The sequence below is a fragment of the Sminthopsis crassicaudata genome, chromosome 1, assembly GCF_048593235.1.
Source record: "Sminthopsis crassicaudata isolate SCR6 chromosome 1, ASM4859323v1, whole genome shotgun sequence".
NCBI lineage: Eukaryota > Metazoa > Chordata > Mammalia > Dasyuromorphia > Dasyuridae > Sminthopsis > Sminthopsis crassicaudata.
Window position 1 is genome coordinate 60,725,585 of NC_133617.1, and position 19,631 is coordinate 60,745,215.

Consider the following 19,631-nt stretch of genomic DNA (forward strand, 5'->3'; position numbering starts at 1 on the left):
TTACTTATAAATCTATGGTCAAGTCTAAATTGATGGTTGAGAGGTGGACACTAAGAAATAAAAGTGAGTTAGGCAGCTAGGAGGGTGCAGTGGTTAAAGCACTGTACAGATTCAGGAAAATCTTAACTCCACATCTTGCTTTAAATACTTTCTAGCTCTGTGACCCTGGATGAACCACTTAATAGTTTGCTCCTTTGTTAAATTGGTATAATATTCCCTCTTTCAGGGTTGTATCATAATTCTGTAAAATACTTTTAAACTTTAAAACACTATGTAATTGGTAAGTTTTTATTTTGTCTTTAACAGTTCCTTCTGGTTCTTTATAAGCAACCTTATTAACAAATTTGGATTAAAAAGATGTTCATGATACTGTATGTGGAGAAATAATTCTTTAAATGAAGAATTATCTTAGATATCTAAGTCTCTGCTATCACCAAAATCTTTTATGTTAACAATCTCTTAACATCATATTCCATTGCAGCAATCTCAGTTATAAAAGAATCCTTTAGGTACCTTTAGGTCCTCTGTTTTTTCTCTTAACAGTGGCTGCTTTAGCCACTCTGTTTGAAGAGACCATTGCTGCTGCTACAAAAAGTGTTGCTATAAATTGTTTTAGAGGGGTATTTGACTTTCTTTGGGCATATGCCCAGCAATGGGATCTATGGTTTAGTTATTCTCTTTGCATAATTCAAAATGATTTTCTTATAATAGTTGGAATAATTCATAGCTCCACTAGCAAGCAATAGATTAATTTGCCTATCTTTCCCCAACCCCTAAAACATTGACTATTACTATCTTTTGTCATCTTTCCCAATTTGCTATGAGGTGAAATTATTATTTTGCATTTTTTTCATCAGTAAATCAAATTAACTAAAAGGATAACTTATCAACCATTTATCAACTGTTAGATGATGTGTAAGTTTTGCGGGTTAAAGAGTGGGAAGGAAACAACATATATAGGGAAGGGGAATGTTCTGAGAAAGATGGTCAGAAGGATAGTGAGTGGAGCCATGTCCTTTCCAGAAGCAATAGCAATGTTTATCTAATCACTGTTCCCAGAGCTAGAATGTTCAAGTGTGGCCATGGGAGGGAGGTGCAACTCCGCTGATAAATCAAGGTTTATTAGGTGGAGTCTGATAGATATAATGAATTCTCACCTAGTAAACATGACTACTGGTTGGAAGCTGGAAATTCTTTTGAGAGGAAGGTTTGGCACAGCTAGAAAGGGGCAGGAAAGGCACCCTTTCATATAATTTTGTAGTTAAATGTACTTTGAAAACTATTTTTTGACCATTTATTCAATGGGGAACAATTCTTAAACTTGTGTTTCTTGACTGTCAAGTCCTTATTAGAAGTAAAGCCCCTCCTCATCAGAGATATTTGATGGAGACTTTTTCCAGTTCCCTGTTTTTCTTCTAATTACATTGATTTTGTTTTGTTTATTCAAAAACTTTCCTTTTGTGATTTCCTCTATCCCATATTTAGTTAAGAATTTTCACCTTTTCAGCTATAAAAAGTTTTTTAAAATTATATATTGTATTTTATATCCAGATCCAATATCCAGTCTGAGGATATTTAGCTAAACCCAATTTTTGTCAAGATGGTTTCTAATTTTTTTAGTCCTTCATGTCAAATTTTTTTTCCCCATGCACAAGTCTTTTTCAAATGTAAATTTCTTTGGTAATTTCTTATATTTAATCAACCTCAATCAGTGGTTTGTTTGTTTTTTAAATTTTTTAAAAATTTTATAATTATAAAATTTTTTTTGACAGTATATATGCATGAGTAATTTTTTTTTATAACATTATCCCTTGTATTCATTTTTCCAAATTTTCCCCTCCCTCCCTCTACTCCCTCCTCTAGATGACAGGCAATCCCATACATTTTACATGTGTTACAGCATAACCTAGATATAATATGTGTGTAAATCCAATTTTCTTGTTGCACGTTGAATATTAGATTCCGAAGGCATAAGTAACCTGGGTAGATAGACAGTAGTGCTAACAATTTACATTCATTTCCCAGTGTTCCTTCTCTGGGTGTAGTTGTTTTTGTCTATCATTGATCAACTGGAAGTGAACTTCAATCAGTGTTATTGAACAACTATTTCCCTTCTCATTGGAGTTGTGTGTCTTTGGAATTTTGTTTTTGTTAGCTTCCCATCCTGTTCAGGCTATACTCTGAACCCTTTGAAATCTGTTCTCCCAAAATCTTGGATTTAGATTAAACCCTGCTTTTCTTTTCCTCAGTCAGTTTCTGAGGTGGCATGATAACAGAAATCTACAGAATTAATTTCCAAACTACCAGCTAGTTTATTTTTGTTGGTGAGAAACAGATCTTGAAGAACAATTCCCTGTGTTTAAAGCTGAAAACTTAAGCTATTAAGACAAATTATTAGTAATGATGTTTTGAGCAGAGAATAAGAGGATATGCCAAAAAATGTCCTAATAGCCACATTCTCTTCTCTACCATATAATACTTTTTTTTTTTTTTTCTAATCTACTTTTTTGCCTAGATAATCTCTAATATATTTTATGGACAATATTCCTTCTGTTTTTTCCTCCACTGCTCTTCATCCAAATGCTTTTTACCATGCTCTGCTCCTTCTGCCTTGGTTCCTATTTTCTCACATAAATATATTTATCATATATTGTCATTTTGTTTTCTCATTTTACTCATTTACTCTTTTCCTTTAAAAAATGTGTATCGGGGGCAGCTAGGTGACACAGTGGATAGAGCACCAGCCTTGAATTCAAATCTGGTCTCAGACACTTAATACTTCCTAGCTGTGTGACCCTGGGCAAGTCACTTAACCCCAGCCTCAGAAAAATAAAATAAAAAAGTAAAAAATGTGTATGTTCCCAGCAACATAGTGCGATTATGGGTCCCATCCCATCAAATCTCAGTGATACTTAGGAGAGCAAATTTGCCAGTTTCTGTTAGTATCTCTAGAAACTCATTACTAGCAGCAATTGTTTCATTAATTCTGTATCTCTAGTATAGACCCTAGCCTGTGGCACATAATGGGTATTTAAAAATGTTGACATGCTGTGTGTAAACTTTTGAAACCATAAGATTTAGTAGCAGATCCTTTTTTGGAATCTTTCTCTTGTGAATATAAATATCTCTCCTATTTTTATATTATAGATTCATTGTGTATATTTTACACACACACACACACACACACACACACACACACACACCCATACACACTCTTTACCACTATCCCTTTAGTTTAAAATTCTGCCACTTCCACTTGCAAAACTATTTAAAACTATTTATAGCATCTTCATTTCTAAACATTTCCTTTGCCACAGCCAGCTATACTTCGTAATCTAGAATAAAAAAGAAATTTTAAAAAGATAGCCCAATATTATATATATGTTGTACATATATAGAAAGGAGAAAAGTGCTATATATTTTACTGTTTTCAGTGATTTTACTATTAATTAATGCATGTCTTTCCTTGCTTTTTTGAATTCTTCATAGACATTGTTTTATATGGTACAGTAATAATCCAGTAAAATCATATGCCACAGTTTGTTTAGCCATTCCCTATTTGTTGTTAAGATAGGCTAAAGTATCAGCATTCATATAGAGCCTGCTATGTGCCAGGTACTGTGTTAAATAATTTACAAATATTATCTAATTTTATCCTTACAACAAACCTGTGAAGTAGGTGCTATTATCCCTGTTTCACAGTTGGGGAAACTAAGGCAGACAAAAGTTAGGTGATTTTGGCCAGTTCTCACTTCTAGTAAGTGTCTGAAACCAAATCTGAGTTTGTCTTCCTGATTTTAGGTCCAGTACCCTCCCCACTGTGACTACCTGTCTCTCATAAGGTGGGCTTCTGCTTTGTTTCTAATTGTTTAGATTAGTGCTTTTTTACTTTATTAGATGGTAAACCCTAGGAGCTATCATGCTTATTTTTTCACCAGTGGTCCAAAAATCAAGATTCCATTTGGTCATTTTACTAGCTGTTGTTTCCTCTATTTGCCTTTCCGTTTTGAAATCCTTGGTGGAAATGATGAAAATGCTATCGTTCTTAAGTTTTCTGATTCTTTCCTAGTTCTTTCAGGGCTGGCTACACACCACATATCAGACTTTGATGGTGTGTTCTTGATTTTTGAGCTTTTTTTGCTGAGACACTTGGAGTTAAATGACTTGCTCAGGGTCACATAGCTAGGAAGTGTTAAGTGTCTGAGATCAAATTTGAACTTCAAGACTGGTGCTCTATCCATTGTACCACCTAGCTAGCTGCCCCTTGAGGATTTCTTAGAAAGCATTCATCAGCAACTGTCTGCTGGTCTCCTTTTACATTCTTTCTGAATGTTATCTCTTTTGAAAGCACTTGTACATTCGAATCATTTCCTGGAAGACAAGCATCTGCTTCCCTCTCTAAATGTTCAGCCTTCTCCTCTTTAGCAAGAGCTTTAGTATATCCTATGTCTCTGTTTCAATTAGTTTTACTGTTCTTATGTTAGTTCTACAGAGTCCCATGATTTTTTATTGGTGTGAATATTTCTTTCACCACGGATTATAACTCATTCCCATCTTTGTAGAAATTTTTGTGAAGTGTCGTTACCAAAAAATTAATCACTCTACAGTAAGCCTTCTGATTGTGAATCATTCCAGATTAGGTTGCCTGGTATTGTACAATCTACCGTCAAGCTCATACTTGAGTCTTTAGTTTGGTAATAGCTACCAAAACTTATTTTCTGCTAGCATAAGCTTTGAAACACAAGACTACTTTGTTCTATTAAATATATTTTTGGGTGCATTTTCTTTGAATATGTGATGAGCAGAATTGCCACTTATTGGGTAGGGAACATAAGAAAGCAAAGCAGAATTGACTCCTTGTTGACTCTTTTCTTTGTGTCTGGCAGATGGTGGAGATGGTGATTACCAGTTGGAAGATGAAGGCAACAGGGGTGTAAGTGATCTTTATAGATCTTCTGTTTTTCCACTTCTATTTTCCAAATTTTCTTAACTCTTAATCTGTTCTTACTTGGCTTTCACAAAGAGAAGGGAACCACTATTGGTATAGACTTCATTTTATCCCACATCCTATGGACTTAATTGCAGAAATAAATCCATGAATGGATTTAATTCAACATTCTTTTCAAGCTTATAAGAATCATTATTGTCCTGCAAAATTTTTTGTAGTTCTTTAGAAAGAAATTACTGAAGTAACACTGTATTAGGCATCAAGCATTAATATCAGCATGACAGAATTTTTTTTACATATATATATATATATATCTATACACACTAATTTTCTTACTTGCCTATATTTTTATTTCTTTTAGGTCCAGAACTGTGAATCTTTATAGATTTACTAATCTCTACTTTAATCTTTCTCTTTGGCAGCTCTTATGTTTAAGTTCATTACCTTTCTATGTTATTAAAATAAAAAGTTATAGTCTTATTAGATGTTTTGTTGAATATACCTTATGCCTCTAGACTTAATTTAGTATTTCCATTTGTCAGCATGCAGTTCTTGTAAATTCATAATTGATATTTAGCAAATTTGGTACATCCTGGACAGCTGTCATATATTCTGGATTCAAAATTCCAAAACCTTAAGAAAAACAAGGGTCCAGTGATTAGGAGCATTCAACTAAAAAAACAGCATTCTTGGGTTCTTAACTCTGTGGCTTATTGTTGGATCCTTATCAAATCATTTAACTTGGGCTTCCCTTATATTAAATGAAAATAATTTCCAGGTGCTATAGTATCTCTTCCTAATGATGGTGGTAATATCACTTAGCTGATAAATAAAAGGTGATATAATTTTCTTAGTCCCTTATTCTACTCATTGAGTGAATTTAGGCCATCATCTATAAGACTTTCGCTCAGCTCTTCTCTTTCTCTGTAGTGGTTTTCACCTTCTCACTGATCCCTGGAGCACCAGCCAGCTGCTTTTCTATTCTTACCCAAACCTCTTGATTGGATCATTGTGCCTGCATTTGACCTTGAAATTTATTGATGAGATTCAAACCTGTGATGGGATCTTTTTTCCTTCTATCCTCAAGCCTAAAAGGTAGCTTTGTTGTAAAGTTAGAAATTTCCATTTTTAAAATACAGTTGTGTGGGTATATTATTTAATTTATCAATAATTCTGCTGCCTAAGTGCTGTGCAGTACAAAAAATCTTAAATTTGAAATCAGAATATCTGGGTTCTAGTCCCAATTACTCTACTAATTGACCTTTTGACATTGAAGGACACACATCCTTTCCTTTGGGACTTAATTTCCTCATCTATAAATGAGAAGGCTGAACTAGTTTTAATTTTAATTCACTTTTATTTTCAGTTCTGAATTCTTTCCTTTTGACCTACACGCTTATCTGTTGAGAAAATAAGAAAAACAAAGCACATTGAAATTATGAATAATCAAGTAAAAGAAATTCCCACATTATCATGTTTAAAAAATTATGCTTTAATCTGTATTTGGGAGTCCATCATTTCTGTCTGGAGGAGATAGTATGTCATGAGAGGTTCCTAAATCTTTGATTTGTTTGTATGATACTGTTATTATATAAAACTATATAAATATACTGGTTCCACTCACTTCACTTTGTATCAGCTCATAAATGTTTTCCTAGTTTTCTAAAACTACTCCCTTTGTCATTTCTTACAGCACAATAATATTTTATCACAGTTATGCCATCAGCTGTTCCCTGTTGCAAGGTTACTTGGCCACTAAGAAAAGAGCTGAAGAAATATTTTTGTACATGTGGTGATCTTTTGGGCATAGACATCTGGGCTGCTATCTGAAGTTCCCTTTTAACATGATAACAATCTTAGACTCAGTAGCAGCTTCACAATGTGAAATAAGTTCCTGCTCACCAATGTTACTGGGAGGGTAACAGATGCTTCAGGCCAAAGACCCATTAGTAGTAGAAAATGCTTGCATTAAATTGTTTAGCTCTGGCAGCATTCTTCACAGGAAGCTTGTGTGTATGTGTATACATAATGCACTGTTTTTGGATATGTTCATATTTTGATTGAAAAATGACCAATGAGAGGTTGGAATCTCCCCCAGGATATCCACGATGGGAACTCTTAACATACCTGTATGTTTATTGAATGTACATGTCTGAAGGAAGATTTTTTTTTTATTTCCATGCTGTTTTAGTTTGGAGTATCTGATTTTTTAAAAAATCTGTTTATCTCATGCAAATATCCTTGAAATTTTGGTGTCTGCTCATCTTTCCTGATGTCTAGAAAAAGTAATTGGATTAGTAGTAAGAGCTTCAATTCCTGGTTCTGCTATTTATTACTTATATATTACCTTAAATAAAACACCTCTCCTTTATGGACTTTGCATTTTTATTTATCAGTAAAATGATGAGGGCATTGGGTTAAATGTTCTATTTCAAAATTGTCTTATTCTTTAATCACTTATGAAAATTTAGTTTACATATGTTAATGAGCATTGAAACTAATATGAGGGCTCTTGATTTAATTACCAGTTCTGAATTCTCTCTTTCTCTCTTTTTTTGTTTTTTTGTTTGTTTTTTTTTCCCCCCCAGTTTCTCTGTTTGGAATTGAGCCATACTAGCTACAACCCCATTAAAAATCCCCAACCTGTACTGTGCATTTGTTTAATTATGGTATCAAAATTTAGCAAATATCAAGATCCCATTATTTATTTCATGAAGGTGTCAGAGTTTGAGGTAAGAATGTTGGAAGAGAGAATAGGATAGTAGTCTGAGATTCTTATGCTTAATAGGGAGTTGACTATCTAAAGACATTGTGTCATTCTCAAACTTTGTATCTTTTTCAGGATGAGGAAATGGATGAAGAAGGAAGGAGGAGAGGTAGGAGTTACCCAGCATCTTCCTGCTCTTAAGAGTTTCTTTATATATTAGCTTTGTATCACCCTCCCACCCCACTCCCGACCTTATGCCACTATAATCTGTATTTCTTTTTTCCTTCTCCTCTTCTTTCTCTCTTTCCCTCTCCTCTTTCTTTCTCTCCTTCCTTCTCTCTTCCTTCTTCCCTCCTCTACCACCCCCCTCTTTCTCTCTCTCTTCTAGTGGGTTCAGTAGTAGAAGAGGGGTTAGTATGCAAGTATTGATCTGATGTTCTGTGAAGTGGAACAGAGAAAGTATTACATTTGCTTGGGGAAGGCTGTGAGGGTAGGGGGATCACACAAAGGCTTTGCTCAGATGTCTTTGATGTGGCACCTACTGGAAACAGTTTCATTTGTTCCAACAATTAAATCAGGAAGCAGGTTTCTCATAGGATGGTAGAAAAGGAAAGCCCACCTCTGCTTGTTTGAGGTAATTTTTCTGTAGGAATGACAGAGGAAATCACAGAAATCAGAGAGAGAAGAGGTTCCATCCATCCCATCCAGTCTGTTTTCCCCCTTGGCCAATGCAGGTTCCCTGAACTATTTTTTTTTTCCTGAATTTCATTGAGTCTGTTATTTCTTTGGTTTCTGTTTGAATTTGATTTCCATTTTCACTGCCATGCTTTGTTGCAGTGTGTTGAACTATAGTGCAGGGGCCTCTATCCCTTTCCTTTGTGTTCAGTGACCGTGGCGGGAAATACCTGCCCAAGCAGGGGCCTTGGGGAGGGCAAGTGGACTTGGATCAAGTCCTTTCCATCTGTCCCATTGGCTTTTCTCACATTTTCCTGTTGGGAGACAGAGAGGGCCTACCTCTGGGGTTACAAAAGACTACTAATTATTTGGTAGTTTTCATTAGCCCCACTGTGGGGAAGTGGCACTGGAGAGATTTCAACTTAAACTGAAAGACCAGACTAAACAGTAGACGCTTCAGAAGGGAATAGAAAACTGGAGCTTGGAGATGGTGGTGGTCTTTCCAAACACCCCTTTTTTCTACTTTCCCTCTGGGTCCTTTCTAGATGAACACAACTTGGAAGAACCTAAGGTTGATTCCTTCTTGATCCTCCACTCACATAAACCTGTTTCTGTACAGGATCCTCCCTTAAGATTTTCCTTCTCTTATATTTTCAGGGCTTAGCTGACCCTTCTGAGATTCTTCCATCCATGTTTATTGAAGAGGTTATGTCTATAGCATGGGACCATACAGAGCACTAAACAGCTCTTGCAGTGGGGTCTATGCTAAAGCGAAGGTGAAATGTTTATTGCGCACAGGTCCTGGTACCCGGAATGACTTTGCTATTTAACAGCAGTAATAGTTTCAGGCAGTGACCTCTTGCCAAAAATCCCACGCCCTTTTGAGAGGCTTCTGAGCAGCGCACGCCGGTCGCCATCTTCGTGGGACAGTCTCGTGACTGGCATCAGGGGTAGGGGTTACAGTTCAGATGCTTATTGATCCTTTTTCCAGTCTCCTGTCCCTTTCCCCAGCCCTCTTTGTGAGATCCTGGTCTTCAGGGTCTTCCCTTATCCCTGTCACTGACTTATATGAGCTGAATTCCTTGACTCTGGGGCATTGGGCTATACCTTTCTTAGAGGGGGCTTCCTGCACTGGCCCCAGGGGATGGACTGGAGGACCTGTTGGTCTTTTCCATCTCTTATTTCTAGGATTGCTCCTCCCTATTCCCCTGATACCTCTGACCCTGGATAAATGATAGATTTATAACTTTTATGAATGGAAGACACTTGTTGGGCCAGTATATATTGGCCAAGCTGCTATAGTTCAGATTGAGACCAATTGAAAGAATAAATGAGGCCTGGCTGGAGGTAGGGAGGTGGTATGTAAAACAGATAACCTCCTTGAGGTTTTGAAGCTACCATCTTCTTATCTTTAACAAAATTTGGCTTTCTCTTTAAATGGTCTTAAAGGAAGTACAGTTTATATATTTTAGTTCTGGAGTATTGAAGTATTATATTATTAGACTTGAAAAGTAAGATAAGTTAGCATAGGGGAAAAGTCAGTGATGACAGAAAGAAAAATGAAGAAGGCTATGGAGGCATCCAGCTGAAAGCTGAAAGATACCATATGTTTGGGGAGGGTTGGTAATAGCAGCCTTGGCAGACCCTAATGTTCTAGCATCTTAATGATTTAATCACTTCCATTGGGAAAACATTGGATTTCTCATCAAAATCCCAGAGGAGTCCAAGCCTTTTAAAGTCCCTTGGTACTAAGTGTTCTTGACCCTGCTATTAGAGGAGTATCTATTTTTCTAAAGCCTTAAACAAATCAGGGAATGAGGTGATAGAATTTCTTTACACAACAAGGTCCTCAATGCTTAGCTTGTCTTTATTCAAACTGACTTTGACATGTGTTTCTCTGTTGCAGGGGATAAGGGTGATGAAGATGATGAAGTGAAAAAGAAGAGGGAGAAACAGCGAAGGAGGGACAGAATGCGGGACCGAACGGCAGACAGGTATGAGAAAGGAAATGCATCAAGGGCTAGATAATGCTAGCAATTTTTAAATAGTTAACTTATGCTTGCCTTTTCAGGTGTGGAAAAGTGAAGGCTGATTTTAAAAATAAGGATAGGAATTTAATCTGAGTGGATCTATTTTAACACGTTAATTCTTTAGTGAGATATGTCAATTCATTATTCCAAGAATCAAGAAGAAATTTTACTGAGCTACACAGGAGCAAAAACTAAGTTGGGTTGTAGAAACTTAACATTTAAGATACTTGTGTGGTGTGGAGATTATTCCATCTACAATAAAAGAAGCTGAGGCAGACTTATGAGCCAGTGGCCCTTTATTAAAGGGTCCAAGATCCCCACTAATAAAGTGGACTTCAAATCTTCCTCACAATTTGAGATCCCTTCTCCTTCTAGAGTCCTATTTTTGTATAGTTAGATGTGTGCAGAAATTCTGGAACAACGATAGCAAATAAAAAATAATTCCATTGAATAAGCAAAATAATATATCAACAGGATCACAAGTTGAAGCAAGAAATGTCCCCATACAAGATAGACAGACTTCTCCTTAGATTAGGCTATCACAATCAGTGACCTAAGTGGTCATAAGATGGTCATCTGCACTTATTGGACAAGTGATTGGTTCGAAGGTAAAAAAAAAATATTTGGGGGCACTTTTCATGTAGTTATCATTTCTGCCACACAAGACTTGGTCACTATCACAAAGCAAAACAAGGGTGAAGAGCCTTTAATTAACTTCACCTAAGCGAGTAAACTTAGAATTTGGAGCTCACAGCTTTGGAGCCTTATATATAGAATTTTAATATGATTCTATCAAATTAATACTAATAGGAATAGAATGGGCGGGGGTCCAAATGAATTATTTCTTAGAGTGGATTAATGCTTATTAAGATTAGAATCACTGTTTTGTTTTTCTATGCTTCTGTACATCCATTATATTTCTTATAGAACAGTAATATTCCTTAACTTTCAAATTATCCTAGTTTGCTTAGTCATTCCCCAGTCAAGAGGCTTCTCTTTGTTTCTTTCATACTACAAAGAGTGGTATGATACATATTTTTATGTATATGGAACTTTTTTATTTGTCTTTTTTTTTTTTTTTTTGTCTCCTATTAGAATCTATTGATCAAAGAGTATGGATATTTTAAGTATTTTATTCAGATAATTCCCAACTGCTTTGCAGAATGGTTGGACTAGTTCATAATTAACAGCTCTGCCAATGGTGTATTAGCATGCCTGTCATTGCAAAACTACTCCTTAGTTTTGACAATTTTTTTGGTCATCTGCCAATTTATTAATTGTCGGGTGAAACCTCAGAATTGTTTATTCTTCATTCTTTTTGAAAATTATATATATATATTTGGATCTTTTTACCATCATTATTTGACTTGCATCATTCAACTGAAGCTGTTGAAGATTTTCCAAGGTACTGCTGATTTCTTAATTTTCCCTCTTGATCTCCATCACTGTCTGGATCTCTTTTCTTTGAAGTTTTCATGACTTCACTTTCCTGATTTTCTCTTTTTCATTTGACTGCTTCTTCTCAATCTCTTTTGCTGTTTGCCATGTCATACCTACTTACTGTGGGTGTCTTCTAAATCCCTAGCCACCTTCTGTTTTCTCTGTATACTATCTTACTAGTTCCTACAGGTTTTAATTTTTGCAGGTAATTCCCAGATTGATAGATCCAATCCTGTTGGATCTCTCCTGTTCTTTCATCCAGTTCTGCAGTGCCAGCTGGATTTAGTATATCTGGATTTTCTATAGCCATCTCAAACTGAACCTTTCCAAAACAAGAATTCATTATTTTTTCACCAAAACACAACAGTCACTTACTATATGCCAAGTATTCTGGTCAGTGCTAAGAATAAAAATATAAGCAAAAAAAGAAAGTCCCTGTCCTTAAGGAGCATACATTGTAATGGAGGAAGACAAAATATTAAAAGGAAACTGAAAATAGAAGTTTTTCAAGCAAGAGACTTTGGGAAATCTAAAAAGTCAGGAATGGTCAAAACATTCTCCTCTTTCCAACTTTGCTGTTATTGTCCAGATTATAACCATCCTCACTGTGGCTCAGAATACTTATCTCTTTTACCCAGTCTGTTGTCAGATCTTGTCATTTCTGTCTTCATAACATCTCTCCTACAGGCACTCTTCTTTGATACTGCTACCATTCTGGCACAGGCCCTCATCGTAACATGCCTGAACTATTGCAGTAGTGTCCTGCTGCCTTGCCTGCCTCAGGTCTGTCCACATTGTAGTCTATTCTCTATTCAGCTTTCAAATTGCTCTCCCCAAAACAAGTCTGACCATGTCACTTTCCTATTCCATAAATTCCAGGAGCTCCTTATTACCTTTTACCATTCCAGTGTTCTTGTACTTTGTTCCTTTTCATGTATTGTGCCAGCTTTTCTGGCTGACTTGCTATTCCTCACACATTGAATTGTTTCTTTCCTTTGTCTTTTGTCCTGGTTGTCCTTTATGTCTAGGATGCTCCTCACTTTCCATCTTTTAGCTTCCCTACATTCCTTTTTAAGAGTTGACTCAAGTATTTTCTTTTGATATTGTATGATTAAGATATTGTTGTAAATATAGCGGTTTTTCCAATAGTTGTCACATAAGGAGTTTTAACACTAAGTTGTTGATCAATTGCTTCTAAAAGAATCACAGGTATCTCTTTTAACTTTAAGGAGAGCTACTGATTGTCAGTAGGTGATTCTTATCAGAATTTCCCATAAGAATAAATTGTTAAAATGCTTTTTTTACTTTCATGCATTTGATGATCATATTTCCTTTATTTTTTATGTTTTTCAGCATTGTTGGGGACAAGAAAAGGGTTGTTTGATTAATGTATTAAAAAACATTTCCTCAATCTAAATTTTCTGTTTCATTTAGAAAATTGGGAGAATCTCATATGTTCCTTCAATAGACATAATGCCCAAATGATTTTTCATAGACTTCTTCAGCTTCCATGTCTAAAGATCCTCATTCCACTAGGACAGCACTTTTTCCCTGAGATATTATGTCCATTATGCATTCTTTACCTGGCAGATTGTACTCTCTACCCTTAGCTAGGCAAGTCTTCATTTGGTTGAAATATTATCTTTTTGTGTCTCTTATACTCTATGCCTAGTTGGTATGAAATGTCACTTAAAGAATCAAAAGAATGTAGGATTTCAGAAGACTGGGATTTGGATCTTATCTCTGACATGTTATAGCTGTCTGTAAAGTATATTTCATGTGCCATCTCATTCAGTCCTCACAAACATTTAAAGAGATAAGTACTATTATTATCACTATTTTACAAATCAGGAAACTGAGACAGACAGGTCAAGTTTCTTGTCCAGTGTCCCACAGCTAGAAAGAATTGGAGACAAGATTCAAATTCAGTTCTTCATGACACTTAGAAGCTTTCTGCACTGTACCACTTTTACTTCTAAAACCTCAGTTTCTTAATTTTTAAAATAAGGATAATAATCCTTATAATGCACACTCTATAGAGTTGTGGTGAGGGAAATATTTTGTCAACCTTAGAGTAGAACTGCAATCTGAAGCAACATTAGTGATGTTGTTATGAGAACTTTTGTGCCATGGCTAGGTGTTGAAGGAGGATTTTGCTCGGTGAATTACCCCACACATGTATGCATTGTGTATCATGTATTCATTACAACCTTCCCTTGCTTGACTAAGGTTTCAGAAAAGTTATTCTTGATGACGTCACTGTTTCCCTTTCTTGTAGAGGTAAGTGACATCTAGTACAAATAAAAGAGAATTTGGAAATGCCAAGGGCCACATAAAGGGATATGATGCTGAAGCCCTTGATTTTTGCCCATTTTGTTCAGGGTCTTTGTATATAGGTGAGTTTTTTCGAGAATAGGAGGTAAGAACCAGTGGCTCTTTGTAGAGGTCTGCCCTGCAGAAGTAATTATTGTGACAGTGCTTTGGATCAAGTCTGAAATCCAGCCTGTAATTTAGATTTGGGAATAGAATGAAATGAAACTTTGATAAAACATCTAACATTGAACCAAACATAAAAAGGCAATCCTGCAGCACTAATACAGGGAAAGTTCAAGACAGTATGACAGCTATTAAAAAAAGGCAATAATTCCTCCTGGGCTAGATGTTTTATGCCTTACAATAATTGAGAAGCCATATCATAGACTTAAAACCTATTTGTCTGCACCAGTGGAACCTCAGGCTTTCTTGCCTTTATAGGGGAAAAACTGGTCCATTCTAAAATGCTTGTGGTCTTAGTAGATATTGTTCCTTCCACAAAGGGTGATCATTCTGATGATGAGTCCTAGTTAGATAGATCAGCAATCAAGTGTGCTTGGTAGAATTGCCAACTGTGGCTAGGAAGACTATGGGTATGGAATGTATTTACTCAGAATAATTTTAAAGTTTTTTTTTTTTTTTTTATACAGTAAAATTCCAATTTTTATACAAAACTGTGCCTCAAATGGATGTATTGTATATGTTCTGGAGAAAATGGGCCAAAAACATTTTGGTGCTTCCTTTCCTTATTAGAAAGGAAGGTGGGGTTTTTTTTTGTTGTTGTTGTTTTTTAACTAAAATAACTTATAAATTGCTGTAAATCTGAAAGAAAACTATTCCAGATGAATGATACATATTCCAAAGGAGGCACATATAGGAAAAAGTTATTTTTTCAAGTTCATCCTGTGAGCTTCTCTTAGCTATGGGAAATAGAAACAGGAAAAAGCCAGAAAGGGGAAAAAAAAAAAAAAAAAAAGTATGTGCACAGCAAAATATATGAGAAGATTCATATATGTAACAATAAATTTCCATTTCAATAAAGTATATGTAATAATAAAACACATTGTATTTGTAATTGTCCATCTTTTCTTTGCTTCCTTATTAGTTTTCTTTTGTTCTCTGCTGTGTACTTTACTTTATTCTATAATTAAGCATGGCTATATTTATGTTAATATGCATACACACATATGTACCTATATGTGCGTACATATATGTATATGTACACATATGCATTATCCTATCCCTGTAAACTTTTCTACCTGCTAACTTACCTTTGCTATTTATTACATTCCCCTTTTACCCATGATTCCTCTCTTGTTCTTTCCTCACATCCTTTTCCTCTTAATCCCTTTCCCAATAATCTGTGTACCATAACATATTTCCCTTAATCTAGCCACCCTTCTATAAAGCTAATTAATGAAAATCCACCTTTTTTCCCCCTCACCTTTTTCTACTTTGCTTCTATCTTACCCCACCAGCACCCCCCAAATAGAAAAGAAAGAAAACAAATCTCTACATTGCCCATATCCCAAAAAAAGGTCTTCATCATTTCTTTTTTTTTTTTTTTTTTTTTTTTAATTCATTTTTCCAAATTATCCCCTCCCTCCCTCCACTCCCTCCCCCCGATGGCAGGCAATCCCATACATTTTACATGTGTTTCAATATAACCTAGATACAATATATGTGTATAAATACCTTTTTCTTGTTGCACATTAATTATTAGCTTCCGAAGGTATAAGTAACCTGGGTAGATAGACAGTAGTGCTAACAATTTACATTCGCTTCCCAGTGTTCCTTCTCTGGGTATAGTTATTTCTGTCCATCATTGATCAACTGGAAGTGAGTTGGATCTTCTTTATGTTGAAGATTTCCACTTCCATCAGAATACATCCTCAAACAGTGTTGTTGTTGAAGTGTATAGTGATCTTCTGGTTCTGCTCATTTCACTCAGCAACAGTTGATTTAAGTCTCTCCAAGCCTCTCTGTATTCCTCCTGCTGGTCATTTCTTACAGAGCAATAATATTCCATAACCTTCATATACCACAATTTACCCAACCATTCTCCAATTGATGGACATCCATTCAACTTCCAGTTTCTAGCCACTACAAAAAGAGCTGCCACAAACATTTTGGCACATACAGGTCCCTTTCCACTCTTTAGTATTTCTTTGGGATATAATCCCAATAACAGCAATGCTGGGTCAAAGGGTATGCACAGTCCGACAACTTTTTGGGCATAGTTCCAAATTGCTCTCCATAATGGTTGGATTCTTTCACAACTCCACCAACAATGTATCAGTGTCCCAGTTTTCCCACATCCCCTCCAACATTCATCATTATTTGTTCCTGTCATTTTAGCCAATCTGACAGGTGTGTAGTGGTATCTCAGAGTTGTCTAGGTCTTCATCATTTCTGAATTATCACTTCATTCTGAGAGTGAATAGCATATTTCACCATTAATTCTTAGGAATCATGTTTGCTCATTTATATTCATCAGTATTGTTGGTCTTTTAAAGTTGTTTGTCTTTTCTATTGTTGTTATTATAAGGATTTTTCTCTGCTCTTTTTTACTCTTCATAAAAGTCTTCCCAGGTGTTTCTGAAATCATCCCCTTCATCATTTATTATACTACAATTCCATCACATTCTGATAACATAATTTGTTCAGCCATTCATCAGTGAATCGGGCTCACTCCCTGAGTTTTTCTTTCTTTGTCATCACCATGCTACTACATAGCTAGTGTATTTTTTTCCACTGTCTTTGTTATTTTTGAAGTTCATGGCAAGGAAGCTAAGGAGCTGTCTGTGAAGCTGCTGCATGTGGATCGTAGCCCAGATCATCTAGTCCTACTCCTTTCATTTACTGATCAGGAAATGAGGCCCAGGGAGGTTAAGAGACTTGTTCAAGGTCACACAGGTACTAAGTAATAGAATTTGAAATTAAACTTTAGAGTTCAAATCTAATGCTCTTGCCTTCCCACCATGCTGCTTTCCTTATATCCATGTCATTATTTCCCTGGATGGTTATTTTCTTCAGTTCAGTTAACATTTATTGAGATCCTGCTTTGTGCAAAGCACTGTGTTAGGCTCTGGGTGTATAAAGACAAAGATAAAGTGTGTTCTATGCATTTAAATTCTTCTAAGTGATATTATTTGTGTATATATAAATAAGAACAAGTTAATTTGATTTGGATGAGGAGACAATATTTGTGCCTTAGAGGAACATGCAGATTTTGAGAAGTAGAGATGAAATGTAATACCTTCCAGGCATGGAGGATAATGCCACTGGAGAAGTTTTTTGGCAGGGGATGGAATATCAGAATAGAGGATTTGGGACTGTCTTGGAACAAATGGAGAGAGTCAGCAGGGGACCAATTAAAAAAAAAAAAAAGGAAGCAGCAATGAATATAATCAATTCTTATTTATTTTATTGAAAAGGAGGAGACAAAAATGATTAGTGAACATGCTGCTTTAATTTAGTTACTCCATTAGTCTTTGGAGATAAACTTCTTGAGGGCAGAGTTGTTTGCTTTTTGTTTTATGATCTCTTGATGGGGAGATATGTACAACATGTACACATAAAAATATATTCAGTATATATGTTTAAGCAATTACAAAGTGCCAGGGCAAGAAGCACATTTTTAGGGTTTGGGTCAGAGGAATATTTATTCAGGACAAGATTACTGACAGAAAACGAGATGGAGCAAATCCAATTGAACACTTGATTTTGTTTATGCCTTATAGACATAGCACTTTGCAAAGTTACAAAGAAAAGCAAAAAGTCTGCCATATTCCTATTCTAATAGGGGTGGGACACATAAATAGGTAAATAAAACAAAGGCAAAAAGTCATCCATTTTCGTACTCTAATGGGGGAGAGACACATATAAATAAAAATACAGAATATATGACTATAACTAAATGAGGAATGTTTTTTAAGAGGGAGTGGGACTAAGAAAGCCCTTTTTTTTAAGAAGCTGAGATTTGAGCTGAGGTTTTAAGGAAATCAGAAACTTAACAGCATTCTCAGGGCATGGGGAATACCTACTGCAAAGACCTAGAGTGAGACGATGGAGTGACATGTTAGAGAAACTTCAAGTAGGCCAGTGTAATTGGATTGGAGAGAGCTCAGGGGACAATAAAATATAATAAAACATTGGAAAAAGAAAGAATGGGCCATAGTATGAAGAGTTTTAAATGCTAAACTGAAGTTGTGTGTGTGTGTGTGTGTGTGTGTGTGCGTGCGCACTCACTCAGAAGTATTATAGGAATATGACTGGGAACCTCTAGAGTTTGTTAAGAGGGTAAGGGGTGAACTTGTGGGAGGTGGAGCTAAGATGGTGGTTTAAAAAAAAAAAAAAACAGGCATTCAAACGAACTTTCCCAAATTTCTCTCCTAATAACTTTAATGCCTGGAAATACTTTATGAAGAGGGAGAATCAACAAAAGGTGCAAACTAAACAATTTTCCAGCCAAAGACTTTAAAAGTTGAGAATAATGTTCTATCTCATTCGCATGAGGATTCCCTTTGGAGGAATCAGCTCTCAGCCAACAGGTTGCAGAGGGGCAGTCAGACTACTGATCAGAAGAAGATTATTAGGGGACCCTTTAATGGAACTTTGTTGAAGTTCCACTTTGCAGTCCCAGAGAAAAAATAGAACATTATTAGCATGCTGGTTCTTGTATTCCCAGAGAAGTAGGAACTAATGATATTTACAAGGTGGAAGAATACTTAAGATTACTCACAGGCCAGAAGTGCTATGACCAAAGCTATCTTTAACTCATCCTAACTTAGAATTGAAAATGCACACTGCCACCCCCACTTCCTGTAGCTATTATAAAAACTTAAATCTTGAGACATTGCCTCTTCTGTTCCAGGAACAGAGCCCAGCTTTGAACATCAAATTAAGAAGTAGGCAGGAAAAATGAGCAACCAACAAATAGAAGAGCTTAGAAACAATTTTAAATATCAGAAAAAAAAAAGATAACAGGGAAAAATGGAAAAAGAAATGAGTGATTCAAGAAATGAAGAGTGTCAACATTTTGATAAAAAGAGGCAGAAAAATCTGCTAAAGAGAAAAACTCCTTAAAAAGCAAAATTGGTCAGTTGGAAAAGCTCACTGAAGAAAATAATTCCTTAAAAATGAGAATTGTACTATGGCTTCATAAGACATCTAGATAATTTAATTTAAGTAGTATTAAAAGTGATTTTCAAAAAAAGGGCCTAAATGTGGTATTTTTAAAAATTGTCAAAACTATCCTGATATCCTAGAACCAAAGGGGAAAATAGAAATTGAAGAAATTCATCTATTATCTCCTAAAAGAGATTCCAGAATGGAATAGAAAAAAGAAACAATTTAAATATAGAACTGAAGTAAGGATAACACAAAATTTAATTGCTTCTTCATTAAGGGAAGTAAAGGCAAAGGAGCTAGGATTATGAACAAGAATAATTAGCCAGCAAAACTAAATATAATCCTTGAGGGCAAAATGGATATTTAATGAAATAGAGGACTTTCA

At 35.6% G+C, this 19,631-nt stretch overlaps 1 protein-coding gene across 2 annotated transcripts in view; it reads left to right on the top strand.

The window, feature by feature from the left end:
* The window catches only part of AKAP8 (A-kinase anchoring protein 8), a 54,957-nt gene that overhangs the window by 24,909 nt on the left and 10,417 nt on the right, over positions 1-19,631 (top strand). For both annotated transcript variants that reach the window (XM_074306660.1, XM_074306667.1), the window contains exons 7-9: positions 4,887-4,933; positions 7,791-7,824; positions 10,237-10,324. In XM_074306660.1, coding sequence (XP_074162761.1) covers positions 4,887-4,933; positions 7,791-7,824; positions 10,237-10,324 — 169 coding nt within the window. The remainder of the gene's footprint in view (positions 1-4,886; positions 4,934-7,790; positions 7,825-10,236; positions 10,325-19,631) is intronic.